Source organism: Siniperca chuatsi, linkage group LG12 (assembly GCF_020085105.1).
Source record: "Siniperca chuatsi isolate FFG_IHB_CAS linkage group LG12, ASM2008510v1, whole genome shotgun sequence".
In the NCBI taxonomy this organism is placed as follows: Eukaryota; Metazoa; Chordata; class Actinopteri; order Centrarchiformes; family Sinipercidae; genus Siniperca; species Siniperca chuatsi.
The window spans coordinates 8,443,201-8,458,960 of NC_058053.1; the positions used below are offsets into that span (position 1 = coordinate 8,443,201).

Genomic DNA, 15,760 nt, shown 5'->3' on the forward strand with positions numbered 1-15,760 from the left:
CAATACGGACAATCTCTTTCATTTTAGTTGCATTCAGAGAATTAGACTGATGCTTTATTGGTGTTTGCTGTGAGGTTTTAACTGTTTATTTATTAAATACTTTAATCCTTTAATTCCTGTCTCCCTGAGCTGCTCAAGAAGAAAAAGATGTGCAGGTCTGATAATATGCGAGTAAGCTTTTTCTGATGGCTCATTCTGAAATGAGCTTGGGAAGTCAGACACAGCTGCATTAAAGTGACGCTGAAATAATCAGTAGTCTGTCTGCATTTGCTTGTGGATACCTTTATTAATTTTCACTTTTATTTTTATATACAATACAAATATATAGTATATAATACAAATATAAAAATTATACCAGTTACTGTATAACAGTATACCAAATCCTGTTTTTTTTAGCAATCAATGAAAACAGTGAAAATAGGGCCACCAGCCATCCCTTGCATTCCATCTCTCTGTTATTTCACTAAAGCACCACGTTACAGAATTAAAGGCTCTATCAAATTTGCATTCAGTAGGCTGACACAAAATCCCCAAAGCTGTGATATTCAGTCACTCATGGAAAAAATATTTCCATTTTAAAATGTGACCTTTATGCAAAGTTAAAGGTCCTTTGTCCATCTTAGTATTTGCTTCAGATTGCATTTAAGATTTAAAGTCCCTTTGGAAATGCTTGCGTAACCTGAATATTGCAAAAATTATGGGCAGTAAATCTTGACAACAATAGTTTCACATTAAAATGTAGTTGAATACATTTTCCATTGTGTTCAGAATTCCCATGGTAGGTTTGTAAAAAGACTGAAAAAAGCTAATGAGTGGGAATAGGTCATGATCAAAACCACAAATGCCTGGATTTGCTTTTACATTCTTAGTTCATTCAGGATTCTACAAGGGCTGCCATATAAGCCTATAATACAAATCACATTATATATCTGCGGGGCAAAAAGGCTGTTCTTCCTGTCCCACAGCTCTGGAGAGGAATTTAGATATTTTCTCTTTTCGGAAGTATTAATGGAGCCAGATTAGTCTTTGCTTCAGGCCGAGATGTGGAAAGCACTCTGTTCTCAGCTTTGTTTAACAAGTAATATGTGTTCCTTATCATTTCCTTACTTTCATTAGCTTTGGGGCCTGTGGCGCACAGTACTGCCACATACATATACGCTCTGCCATGTTAATACATAATTTACATGTAAAGGTAAAATGGCTTAAACACCATCACTATATCAATTTCTAACTTGTAGGACATTACAGTGAACATGAACAGTAATCATCCACAATTAGCACGTGGGAGCAAGAAATATAAAGAAAAGAGACACAAGCAAAGAAAGTCTTCCTATTTGGAACTCCAATTTTTGCTTTATAGAAGTTTCATCTTAGTGAAATTGTATTTTTTGGTTTTGTCCACACCTTTTTTGTCACTGTTAATGGAAAACTACACTTTATTTCTACTAAACTTACTTGGGTTTCATTTTCACTGGCCATCAGTTCTAGCAGTTATGATAGTATTGTAGTCACTGCTCATTGCTGAGATCTAATCTAAACAATGCTAAAGAAAAGGGCCAACAGGGGAATGATTATACAGGTTGTAAAAGAACCGCCATTTTACCCAGTTTAGCTACCACTTTATTAAAATATAAACTTGTAATGCAGCTAAGAATTCCTCACTGTGCATGAAAACCACAAGTGTGTGCAACCAAGTAAAGGAGGTCAAAGTTGAACCAGAACTGCGATGGATGTTTAACAAACAGTTTGGGTTGTAATTTTACATTCTGCCTTCATTTTTCTTCCAAATAAATTTGACTAACCTTGGGGTTTATTTACAACTTGATTGTCTGACTGCTTATGCTTGTTACCTCATTGGACCTATTTTTAACAATGCAATTACTTTGGTGAGTGAAAAATTGTCCAATAGAACTACAAAAGAGCCACGAAAGCCACACTTTTGGGCAATAACAAAAACAAAAAAAAAGGTTATAATGGAATTATGTGTTGTGTCAATCTGCAGAAATAGTTCATCAGAGGAACAGCTAATATTTCACTATTTCACTACATGGACATCGCTGCACAAAATAACCACATACATCAGCAAACCCACACTGATGTATGTTGTTGATCAATACCAGTCACACCTTTGAAACCTCAGTGGCAGCTGAGATTTCAAAATGTCTAAACAGCAGTCCAATAAATAAATCTCTGATATGGAGTGCTTCTTCACACCCTCAGGTATTTCAGGTATTTAATACTTCCTGAACTATATACAGTCTGAATTTATGTTAGTCTCACCTACATGTATAGGTCGTATTGCTGTCATCTGCAACATGCTTTCCATTACGTGGGAGTATTAGAAATATTAAACCAGCATATGAGTTACAATGGAATATTTTACTTCTTGGCTCTACAGTGTGATCACTGCAGATAGATTTGTAGATGAGAAGAAGATTTTTCTTTTGTTTATTTTGGGTTACATTAGAAGAAGATACTTAATAATTGCCTGAAATCTAAAATGTATTCCCTATTTGCAATGCAGTTACTGTACTTGCTTTGTGAATGTTATACAGTCAGACTAAATTAACATACTCTGATCTACAGCAAATGTTTTCTCAAACACCTTCACTGAAGCTTTTTTGTCACCCATTAGAACTAAAAAGAGAGCTGGATGTAATTTTTCAAATCAGTTCCTAGTGCTGATAATGCAGCAGCAGTATTATGTAAACACCTGCAATAAATACTGGTTCTTGGTTATATCTGAATTAGCCACTTTAAAGCTTCCTGAGTAAAACAATGATCGTGATCAGAGAATTATAAGGCCTTTAATGAGACCAGTGGAATATACATTCCCACATTCATCCAAGTGTAAGGGTAGACAGTACAGAATGGCACAGACCATACAGACATGACATGAACGGCATTTTCTCCAGTGCTTGGTTCATCTCACAGTTTAAACAGTCACACTGCTAACATGGCTAATAAGGCTGGTTTGTGTTGTGAGGCACATTGGAAGAGACATGCTTCTCCATTTCCAATGGAACGAAGCTAATCAGATTTGTGTAAGCTGACTCCCAGCTGTGCAATTTTGCAGAATTCACTGAGGAGTAAAGCGGAAAAACTTAAATAAAGGGCAAGTCCATCTTGATCACATGCTTCTATGGTCCGGTGGCAGGCAATGAGACAGAAATGTCACTGTGGAGGTGGGCGTGGTTAAGAGTCAGCTGCAGAGAGGGAGAGGTGGGGGAGTTTCTCAGGTGAGCAGTGCCAGAGAGAGATTGTCGCAGCTGTGTCTCGTTGGACTAATTATGATTTCCCCTTTATAAGCAGTAGCCTGCTGGACTTGAGGCCTCTCACACACCCCCAAAACAATTAGGCAGTGATGTAACGACAGCTCACAAGAGCGCCTTGGGATTGAGCAGATCTTAAGGCGAGATCATCACGAGCGAGCCGGCCTACCTTCAAGCATAGGCTCATTGCGGTGAACATTGTGTGTGTGTGTGAGTGAACAGGACAAAAAGATGTTACCTGAGAGCTGTGCGTGGTGTCTGTCTTCTTCCAAGAGACCCACGGCAGCTGAATCCTGCCACAGTCACATTAGCAATGTGAAGTGGTTTATTGTATACCATTTATACCATGTAGACAGTTAAACCAATGTGCTCTTTGCTGATTCTGGCCTTTTATTAAACATTGCATTTTGGCTAGTTAATCTCCATTGAATACATTTTGTTTTATATTCATAGATAGCTAAAAGATATTGGAAATTGTGACAAAATATCATTATACAGTCAATAGTGTTAAAATAGTGTTTTGCAATTAAAAATGAAAAAGGCCAAAGGTTTCTTTCCTGTTGAAGTAGCGTTAGCAAATAGCAAAATGTACAGGATGGCAAATCCATCTTAAAGAAAATCCTTCTGTCAGTCTCATTCAGCCATTTATCTCTTATGTTTTTGCTCCTTTATTACTTCTTGTAAAGAGCTTCATGAAGATGTAAACGAGTAGGCCTGCAGCATGATATTCAGTATTTATACTTGATTAAGATCAACTCCAGTGGGTGATTAGGGGATAACATGAATCTAACAATCTTTTTTTGTTTTGTGCTGGTGTCTTAATGTGTGTGTTTTTTTTTTTTTTGTTTTTTTTTACCAGTAGTCTTATGTGGGAGAGTATACTTACTCTGTGTGGTGGAGATGTACTACCCATTCCTTATTTAATTTCCCCAATTAGACTTTGATATTACAGAACCCATTAAAATACATTCCTCTAAGTGCCATGATGTTATTTTTCAGTGTCATGAAAATGATCTTTGTTCAGGTAGTTTAATTTCAAGTAGATGTTCATTCTGTTAGCTTTTGTAATGTCATAATAGAACTAGGTAAGGTAGTGTTGCAACGTTCTGTCTTTGAGAGAAAATTTACATTTAAACTTATTTGTACAGTTTTAATGAGGCTAATCCATCTTGAGGTTTCAAGGTAGATATGGAGTTGTTAGGTAATGGATAGCTCACTTGGTGTCTGTAGTGGTACAGTTGGGGCCAAGGAGGATGTGATCCCTCACCATAACACCTCTCCCTCTACTCAGATAATGCAGTTTAATCTGGAGGCTACACCCAAGGCACTAACATGCCCCACAGAGTATCAGCCTGCATTGGACAAACTCAATGGAAACCTTGACTGGCACTTCACCCCTCAGTAATGACAAAAACCCTGTCTGCTTAAGCAGCTATTACTCCACCTGATTGGTAATCATGACATGGAGTGGGGCATAAATCCCTCAGACTGCTGCTGGTTAAGATAGAGGTCTTTGAAGGAACTCTGTGATTAGGTGACCTTGGATGGAGCATGGAAAGGGGGCAAGGGGAGGCTGGGGGATGTACTTTTCTATTATTGGCAGTATAATGACACATTCTCATGCAAATTAAATTCACATATATAGGCTACATTCAAACCACTGAACATTTCATAGCCCTTAAAAAGGTGTTGAATGATTTCTTACAGGAGTGTACATTACAATTCACTTCAATGGTCTTATCAGCCCCAAATATAATGCATTTTATTTGCACAAATTGAGATGCCAGAGGTTTATCCTGTTAGTCCAAATTCATTTGTGGTGGTGTGTGAACACTGTTGCCCCAAGAAGCAGGTTTCCTGCATTTTCTGGGTAACATTGCTGAGTCAAAAACAACTAAAATAAATGCCGCCCTACTCACTGAGCTCTCCCAAAATCAAATTAGCACACCATCAACGGTTTTAGCATTATATGATCTACATCACATATACCCTGCATTGGAGCTAGAAAACTACATTGCTACTGTGTACATTCATGGGATAAATAAAGGTGTCGACAAAACATCAGACATATTTTGTAAGGTTTAAATCTTTTTTTCTTTTTTTTGTAAGGTTAAAGCTTACTTTACTTGGTCTGTTTTTATCTGTTTAGTTGATGACTGCTTTCCATTGAGTAGTTTTGATTACATATGTCTTGACCCTTTTTTGCCTTATTCCAAAGTCCTCTGGAATTGCAAACTTATTTTCTTGAGCAGATTTATACCTTTAGAGTAAGATGGATACATGTTTGTCTGGTACTCTTTGAGACTTATTCATATTTGGTGTCTATGCAATTTCCTTATTGAAATATTTGGGGCTAATTATAAATACAAATGGTTATTTGTAAGTATGATCACCTGGAGTTGAATTTATAATTTGGTCCCCACACCTGTGCAAAATCAGATACAATCTATATAGAAACTTGGTTTCATGTGGAGTATAGCTGATGCAGATGTGTCAAACATGGCAGCTGTGCCAAATAAAGAAGCTGCTAAGGAATAAATGTCAATCAACTAGTTGTATTTAGAGACAAATATGTGGATTTTTTAAGGCTCTGATATCTTGACTGGCATCACAAATTACAGAAGTGTGTCAACACAAGTAGTAAACATAACACAAAATCCTCTGAAATTGGGAGTCAGAGATACTAAAAATCAGTCCTATTTATAGGTTCCTGCTAGTGCAGTGAACTGTACTTGTAAAAAGAGACATATCTTCTATGGTTTGTTTACGGTTGATTTTAAATTTATAGATCCATTTGAGTCAGGATGTAGCCATACTGTACCAATAAGCAAACCAAGTAAAATACTGTCACTCACAGGTAGTTACATGCTATTCTTCAGAAGAGCAGGGGGGAATAGCAGGTAGCAGGGTAGACAAGGTGGTTTTGAGAAATGTGAAAGCATTGAAATGACAGTCTTAACGGAAATGTTGCAATTTAAACGTGTAACTGCAGTGTGAATGTTTGTGTTGATAAGATGTACTTTGATCACATTTGGGAATTGCCCATGTATGTGTTCATTAAGCAACTGCACTTGAGTTGGAGCTGCACAAGTGAAGTATTAAAATGTTGGACCATCATAATGGCAAATCCTAAGAAAATAAAGGCCAGGGTGAAAATAACTAAAATGATCCTTTACTCTAATTTCATTAGATTACTTCTCACTGTCCTTTTGGCGCCACCAACATGATAATTCACCTCATAATTATTTCTTAAATATGCTCAATACCACTGTTTATTAGCCCAGTCCTCAAGATCGACTTGTCCTGCATGTTTTTGCTGCCAACTTGTTCTAACACATCTGATCCAATTAAGAGCTACACATTAACCTGACATCTTAATCAGATCAGGTGTGAATGAGCTTGGTTCAAGAACACACTAGAAGACTTTCAGTATCCTTGCATGTGGAGTAAAAGGGCAGTAAATAGCATACAGCTTAAGATCAGTCTTATGAATCATTCATTGTTTACTGGTGCAGGGATTTATGCCAATGAGCAGGAGGCCCTTCCACCAATGTCTTCTGAAATGTTTCATATGGTGCTCCCTTTTAATAATTTGTTGACATGCTGCTGTTTTAGAGAAATAAAAGTGACCTCTCTCTGTGGTGAAGGGCAGCATCTAATGAAGGCCACAAAGTCTTACAGCATTGATTTCTCTACCCATTTCATGGCTAGAATGCAGAGTTGTTCAGCATTGCCATGGGGGAGGGCCTCGGGTATGAGCTGCCGTTTCTCAAAGCCAGTTATACCTCTGATTCTGTAAATACAATTACTTCTCTAAGTACATCATTATTTTCTCTCTCTCATGTTTTTCTAACACAGCTTGCTATCTTGAGTTGGCTCTGTGATTTCCAAGAATTTCTTTAAAAAAATCATTATTTAGGATTCACGAGGAAGAGAGTTGGAGTTGCTCCAGAACTGACATGCACATAACTGTGGGCATGCGTCCAGAAGTGCTGTGACATTCTGAAATCGTTCATCAGTGAGCAGAGTCACGGTACTCTCTCTAGTCTTCATATTCTGATCAGACTTGACGTGGATGGCATTTAAGTCTAAATACCACATGGCATCTGTCACTTCTAGAGATATGCTTGTAATAAAGATTCATAATGCAGGTGTGAGGCATCATTGAGATGCATCACACTACATTGCATCTTTTGGCAGATTAAAGATATGAAGATTAAGGGAGAGGCTGCATTATACTGTTGTTATACTTAATAAACTGCTTAGTTTGGCTCATAGCCCTATACTCATCCATAATGCATATGACCTGCAGCTGGCCAGGATGCTAAGTCTGCTCTCACAGTGTGAGGATTTAAAATCAGTAATCTATGTGCATGTATGTGGATGGAGTTGGGTTTCTAGTGTGTGTTTGTGTGTGTGTGTGTGTGTGTGTGTGTGTGTGCAGAAACTCTCCAAGTGCATTTACATTGTTGTGCCCCAGTATACAGTATATATATTTTAACCTGTATGTTTGAATTATTTTACACAATTCATATATCCTTGAAAGTTAGATGAGAAAATTAACATAACTCTCATGTATGTACAGTAAATATGAAGCTACAGCCAGCAGTTGGTTAGCTTAGCACAAAGACCAGGAACAGGGGGAAACAGCCAGCCTGGCAAAAACTAATGAATCAGTCAGAGACACTTGCGTCAAGGAATTGACCCTTTAAGGCAAATGGTTACACAGATTTGTAGATTTTGTAGATGTAGATTTGAATCTACACAATCTATGTGAAGCAACAGCATGTTGCCTCATACCTCAGATAAACATGCGGCAGGATGCTAACAGTAACTTGATTCAAGGGAAATATTCAAGACTAAATTTACATGGCATATGACAAGCAACAATGTTGCAGTTACCCTTGAATGCTAACAAAACATATTTCATCTGAGAAGTAGAGACATTACACCTCAGGTGAACATTTAGCGAGATAAAAACAGTATCTCAATTCAAGGGCTCAGCTTAAAAGCATGCATGAGTTAATAGAAAACCCCAAAACAACCCCTTCAAACTACGAGGGGAAAATATGCCCAAGGCCAACTCAGCCCATACAGGAGTATTCAAAACATCCCTTTGGAGAGCAGGCAGCAGAAGACACATGGTTTGTGTGTTTGTATGATAGTCTACCTATTAATGTTGTCATCCAAAACAAGAAGCAGTGACTGTGCCAGGTTAGCTGCAGCAGCAAACTGTTAATTTGGCAAGCAGGGAACAGAGAAAGGACCCAAATGCAGACAGCCAAGGCATACAGAATGATTTCAACGATTTAATGATATGTAGCATACAGACAGGTACATGTAGGCAGGCAGCCAGACTGGTAGGCATGCAGGCAAATATACAGGTAGGCTAGCAGGCAGTTAGGTAGGTAGACAGGTAAGCAGGCAGGTACAGGTATAGGTCCAGAAAACAAACAGCACAAAGCAAAATCCAACATTGCAACTGGGACGAACTGACAAAAACAAAGGAATCACACAGACTATATACACTCAGGTGAGGGGAGATAAGACACAGGTGAAACTGATCAGGGCGGGGCAGACAATCAAAACTGGAGGGGAAAGACACAAAGGAAGTAAGTAAAGCACAAAACACAAAGGAGAGGTGAGTATTACAAAATAAAACAGGAAATGACTAAACTCAAGAACCAAAACCATGACACAAATGGCATTGGCATGAGCGTGATCAGAGTAACAGTGATAAATGTAAGGTTATAATGTCCACATTGTACACCTGCCTGAATATGATGTGGATGTTCCTAGCCACTCAGCTGGGAATGAGCCAGTCACTGTGAAGCATATCGCAAACAGCTGATGCCACTTAGCCAATACAAGTGCAACTTCAGTGCTCTGCCTGAACTAACACTATGCTTCATATCTGCCTACCAGCACCTCTAAAGGTAACTAGCTTCCTGGAGTTTTGTTGTCACTGTGAGATTGCCAGGCAACCAGCAGAGACTCCAGGAAGTAGGTGGATTTTGTTACATTTAGGATGTTTAGCCAGGATAGCTGTTTCCCCCCGCTTCCAGTCTTTGTGCTAAGCTAAGCTAAGTTAACCGGCTGCTGGCTGTAGCTTATTTACTGTATAGTGAGTGTGGTATCAATCTTCTCATCTAACTCTTGCCAAGAGAGCGAATAAGCATATTTCCCAATATGTCAAACTATTAATTGAAATTTCACTATGTGGGTTGGTGCAAAATGACAGCTCTAGAGGGACACCCTTAGTCTTTGATTCTGACTCCAAAACCAAGGCATTTCCCATTTTTGTCTCAAATAGTGTAAACATTTCCTGCTACCAACCCTCATTGTAGCTGGGGCGCCCCGATAACCTAATGCATACTACATAACCGCAATGTCCTTGGTTCAGTTCTGACAGGAGATTTTGTTGTATGTCATTCCCTCCCTCTTTATCAATGTTTTCTGTCTGTCTCTACACTGGCAACTACCAAATAAAGGCAAAATAAAATGTCATTGTCACAGCTGAAATACATTACAACTTATACAACCAGCTACAGTTTTTTTCAGAGAATTGTTTGTTTAGGTTGTTTTTCCCCTTTTAAGAGTTAAATTATCTTTGTGTGTGTCAGTATATACATTATGTTTGTTTATGCAGATATATTCAGCCACTATTTCTCTTTGCTCCCAAAATGGTTATTGGGTGACTTTGAGTACCCTGAATGCAACATAGGTCTAATGGACTATCACTGCCTTGACAAGTTCCCTCACAGCTTTTTATGTAGAGTTGAGCAAGTTGGGTGAGCTGCAAGAAGCAGCTCCTTCAAGAAGCAGCACCTTCTCAACCTGCAACTGTAAGATAGGCCTGACTGAGGAATATTCTCAGATCTGCTTTTTTCAGCTGTACAACAAGGCTGACATTTAATTCACCACTTTAAGCTGTGTACTGCACCGCTGCTATTATAACACAGGTTTTGTTTGAATAGACCTGTGGCTTACGACTTATCCACTATACCATATTGTGAATTGTGTGTCTGATGCAATTCAGGGGATTGTAATGCCTTAGTGGTTTGTAGCTTACCTCATTGTAATATAATATTGTTTAGAAAGTTAAATAAAGACCTAATCTCATGTAATTCAGAGTTTAATAGGAGTGAGCAAATAGGAGAGTGGATGCTATATTGCAAAATTCAGGATGAAGAGATTTGTAGTTGCTGTCTAAGTGCTCATGATGCAGTATACCGGATGTGTTTAGTAATTGGGTCAACACTCTAGAATTCATACCTCATCTCAAGCAAAAAGAACTTGATCAAAATATAAGCTGCAAGGAGTGCTGGCTGGTCTTCCTTCACCAGATTTTCAAACTGTCTTCCCTGTCTGCCTGTCTTCAAATAACTCTTTGTTCTTCTGAAAATCTGGCACATTTCAAAGGCTCAATGGCTTTAATGAACCACAATGTTGTGCCAGTGGTGGCTGTTGGGTGTCAGGAATGAAGCTCATGATAATGTGCCCGGCTGAGTGCCACTGTGTGCTTCCCACTGTTATGGTAATGAAACCAGTTTGGGGGGTTTTTCCACTCACTGAATGCAGCTGCTGCCTTTTTTTTCTATTTGCTATTCCTGCCATCGCCACTCATTTGATGTTTGTATTGAATGATCTGTAAAATACATAATGTTGTGTAATACTGCACCTTTATGTATCTCATGCATATACAGCAGTATACGGAAGAGGAACAAAAGAACAACAGAGCAGTTACTTTCCCTCAGTTGTGTGTTTGTCCCACTACTGTCCCCCCACAGCTGTAGCGACAGTGCAATCTGTGTCAAGGAGAGGCTGTTTGGAGAAGCAGAAGTGAAAGATGAATTGACATAAGAGGTCATTTGGTTGCCTCATATTTGGCCCCTTAGCTTTCAAGGTGAAGTGCCATGAAAGGAGGTAGAACATCAATAGGTAACCGGACTGCTCCAAGTCCAGGGGCAGTTTCTTTCATGGCTTCCATCGCTAGTTGAGTAAATGGCCGTTCTGTCACCAACCCTCTGCTTTTTAATGGCAATCAATTCAGCTTTAAAGGAATAGGAGATATCCCTCTACAGACGTCAGCAAACTGAGCATGCCTCTGCCAACCTCAAGCCCAGCATGTGGTTTTTGATGCCATGCTATTTTTTGAAGGGAACTGTAAATAATGCAGTCGACATATTCAGCTCATATATAGTTGATTTGTTATGTGCTAGAGATGTTAGGTGTTTAAAAAGTGCCAGTGTTTAGACTGGACTACTTGTTTCTGACATAATATCAGATGTAAAATAACAAGTTCTGGGTAGTAATTAATGTCACAATATTGTGTGACCCTAACTGTATTTTACCACTTAAATGTCAAATCATGCACACTCCATTATATTATTAAAGGCAGGTGCTGTATTAATATTTATTGCAATGATAATCAGTATGCATCGAAGTTGACAGCATGTTTTGCTGAAGATCACAATATTGTGTTGCTTGATAGTTGCTTGAATTTGACAGGATGTTTTGCTGAAGATCACAATATTGTGTTGCTTGATGGAAAAGAAGCATATTTGACTGCAGCCAAGTATCACAAAAATAATCTGTGTTATTATGACGTTAGGATTGCTTTGAGAAATATATATTTTTCAAGATACATATTTTATGTTGGTGCTGTTCCACTGTTAGGAGGCCAAATAATAATCATGAACCTATTCCTCATGCAATAGGCTACCTTGAGATACCCTTTTCCCCACTCATGACGTGCATTTAATTTTTTTTTCTTTAAAGGTTTGATGGCTTTGGTGTGCAATTTTAAGAATGTCCCCCTTTTAAAACCTGAAAAAAGGCTTTGAATATTTTAAGAGACCTTGATTTAAATTGTAAGATTTCAGATATATTGCATCAGTGGGAATAGGAGAGGTAGAATGGATGAGATGTTTGACCTTTTCAGATTTGTCCCCTGGTAGTGAATTTGCTGGAGGGTGCCGGGGAAGGGAGCAGCAGTGCGTTGAATTATCACTCTCACTGTTCAAATGCTGCAGACCTGATCTCCCACTTGCTCCACTCCCACCACTAATGGGTTAGAAACACACTGGGAAAAAGATGGAGGGGGGGTAGGGTTTAGAGTCTGTCTGATTGTCTGTGGGTTAAGCTTAGAAACAAATTACTGTTTTTACTCACCGCTGAGGCGAAATAGTGGCAGGTCACATTGTGGTGTCAAATCTTTAGTAAAAGCTTGTGTCATTCTGCAGAATGATCGAGCTGAGTCTCTGACAGCTACCGGCAGGAAACATGTCAACACTTTGATGGATGCTTGCTATATTGAAAGGCTATGATGACTTTTTAGTTGACTGGGCTTTCACTGAACTCCCCCAGTCCCACCATCAAATGAAAGCACTACACCAAGGAGGCAAAAAGATAAGAACAACTTGCCAAACTGCTTTGTAATAGTTTGCCAAGGCACAAAGGACATCATGTCTTTGTTAGAAGAGAGTAGCTGTCAAAATCACAATGCCTGGTCAGCATTCATGTCTGCGTCTTTTGGTAGCATTTTAATCTTGTGGAAAAGAAATGTATGGCCTCCTTCTGACAAAGAATTGTGGTTTGGAAAAGATATGCTCTATTGATTGTCAGCCTTTAAAAATGTACATACAGTATAGATCTGCAGCCTCTTGAAAAACACTGGCTTTATCTTGTGGGAATAATGATAATTTTGCTCACGTCAATACCTCTTCACCAGATCCATTTATGGCATGTGGTTCTAAAGAAAGTCCAAGTGAAGCCACTTCCTCTCTACTCACACTCATGTTCAAGTTTACATCCAGCACACATTTTCTGGTGAAACATATGATCCACCTGTTCACTTTCATCACCTCATGCTGCATCTTTTCTGTCTCTTTCTCCACCCCTTCTTCATGCCATCCAGAAGCCATCTCGTGTGACATAGGGGAGTTTCACTGTCACGACCAGGAAACCTGCATCCCCGAGGCCTGGCTCTGTGACGGCGAGCCTGACTGCCCGGACGACTCTGATGAAACTGACAAAACTTGTAAGTCACTCATTCCATCCATTACTCACTAATGCAAAACTGTCAAATGTAATTCTGCCACAGCGCCTCGATTGTCAATGAGTGTCACCTTTATGGTATAAGGACTCGTGTTGACACGCATTAAGAAAATTTGATGTTCCACCAAAAAGGTATCCTTTTTAGTATCAAACACTTCCGCCTCTGTAGGCTTGAAAGGTGTTAGAAGTCTGTGGTTTCCTCTGTCACAGAGACCAGCTGCTGTGGTCATTTTGAAGACATGAAGCTCTCTCACATCTTGTTTGTAGCTGCCTTGGAAGCAGGCTACAAACAAAGCAGTGTGTTTAAGTATACGTCGATGAAACTGTGTTTGAAACATACTTTGCATCCAACTGAACAGCAGGATGTTGAGGATTGTGCTGCAGGAATGGTTTGAAAAGTTTTGTATGGACATTTTATTAGTTGTATTTTCCTATTTGGTCAGCATGGTAGTGCACTGTAACTGACAAATTTAGGCTGACCACAGCTGCTGTTAACTACCATCATTCCATCTTACATTAAGATTTTCCACTAAATATCACTTTAGGACGACAAGACTTCTGTGCCTTTGTTGGTTTCCTCCAAGTGCTAAGGTTTCCTCCCCTCCAAAGACATGCAGAATATATATGCATTAGCAACTCTAAATGAGTGTGAATTGTTGCCTGTTTATATACGTGTTAGCCCTCTGATAAAAAGGGGACCGGCCTGGGGCGTACCTCACTCTCACCAAATGTATACTGGTATAGGCTCCAGCCTCTCTTCAGTAGGAACAATTACTTTTTTAAATAGTATGATACTGTCAGTAGTAGAAAACCATTTAACTCATGGATATGTAAACCCAGTGTTTTGCTGTATTGTGTTTGTCTGGTGTGTAACTCTGTGTCTAGTATATTATGTATTATATCATCTCGTAAGTGACAGAGCACTCTTATTTTAAACATTCAATGATAATCTCTCTGAGTATGGAGTTACCCTAAAGATAGTCCAATGACTGAATCTGATGATGATTTACAAGGTCAGCAAGTCACTGATGTTTTTTTTATCCAAACTTTCTGCTGATATCACCTTATCACAATTGCACGTTGTTTTAAACAACACAGCAGCATGATTGCAAAATTGCAATTAAGCACTTTGTTTTAATGGCTCTTTTATCTATTTTTACATCATGGGGTGTGTGCTTGATGATTGAGGTACTTATTCTCTTATTGCGACCAGTGGCACATGATTTGTTTTTTCAGTGCAGCAAAATGGGCTGTACCTCCTGTCCAGTACATTGAACTGAACATCAAACTGTGATGAAGAATTAACTGTCAGTGCCAGATGGACACCATGTCTATGCTATAATGCCAGGCTGACTGCAGGTTTCAAACTTGTATAAACTCCAACACTCCAACTCCAGCAATTGGAAACTATTTTATAGTTGAGCAGCTGTAACTGTGACAGGCCAATCACCTATGACCTATAGATAAATGTATTTCTTATCCCATACTTGTTCAAAATCTATCTGATATCTGTCATCTTGGGAAAAAAATACAAATTACTTACTGATTATATTTAAAATTTACCAATCACATGAATCATCATTTGCATGACAGACATGGAATTAGGTTGCTGCAGAATGTAATTGAAATGTAATTGTTTTTTTTTATATTCTGGGATAAGTTTGAGTCAACATTTCCAGATATTATAACATCGGGGAAAAAAAGCATCCAAAAAGTGTTTTTTATCTACCATCTACTATTTGACTACTACTTAATTCCAGAGGCAAGACAGCACAAAAACAGCTATTTATTTCAGAATAAAACAGAAGTCAAAAATGGAGTATTATTGGGAGTGCTGTATTATTCAGTGAACAAATAGAAGTGCTATACTATGCTGTGAAGTAGCCGACCGCAGTCATGTAAACCTTCATTTGTCCTTCACATCAGAAAAGGTTGTGGCATGCATGCTCATGGGTATTATTATTTACGCACTTCTGGGACATAGATTTCCTTTAATGGGTAAACAGAGCAGTAATTTCACGTTATTATGAGCTGAATTAGCCTTTGTGAATCATGATGAGACTGTCACTGTCACACAGTCTATCACAGCCAAAAAAAGGCAACAATACCAAATTATTAACATTCACTCCAGGTTCCTCATCAGTGTGAGTTATTGGGTATAATTAGGACTTTATAATTTTGGCAGTGGCATCTGTCCATAAATTGACCACAGTGCACCATAATTATTAATGCCCTAGTGTGCAAGAGGTCATATATTAAGTTGGCAACTTGTGGTAGGCAATGCTTGTTGCAGAAAAATATGGGTGCCTCACTGCTCATGTCAAAACTATATAATTACAGTCACCAGCTGTTAATGTGTTTACAGCTGCTTGCATGATCTCTAATGTATGAATGCAATAGAGTTGTGGATTGTTGAGGGAGTTTCCCAG

At 38.7% G+C, this 15,760-nt stretch overlaps 1 protein-coding gene across 9 annotated transcripts in view; it reads left to right on the forward strand.

Annotated features, from left to right (window-relative positions):
* Positions 1-15,760, forward strand: part of lrp1bb (low density lipoprotein receptor-related protein 1Bb) — a 239,958-nt gene that overhangs the window by 52,391 nt on the left and 171,807 nt on the right. For 8 of the 9 annotated variants that reach the window (XM_044217323.1, XM_044217319.1, XM_044217320.1 and 5 more), the window contains exon 2: positions 13,192-13,314. The exons of the other annotated variant lie outside the window; for it this stretch is intronic. In XM_044217323.1, coding sequence (XP_044073258.1) covers positions 13,192-13,314 — 123 coding nt within the window. The remainder of the gene's footprint in view (positions 1-13,191; positions 13,315-15,760) is intronic. 9 annotated transcript variants of the gene reach the window in all.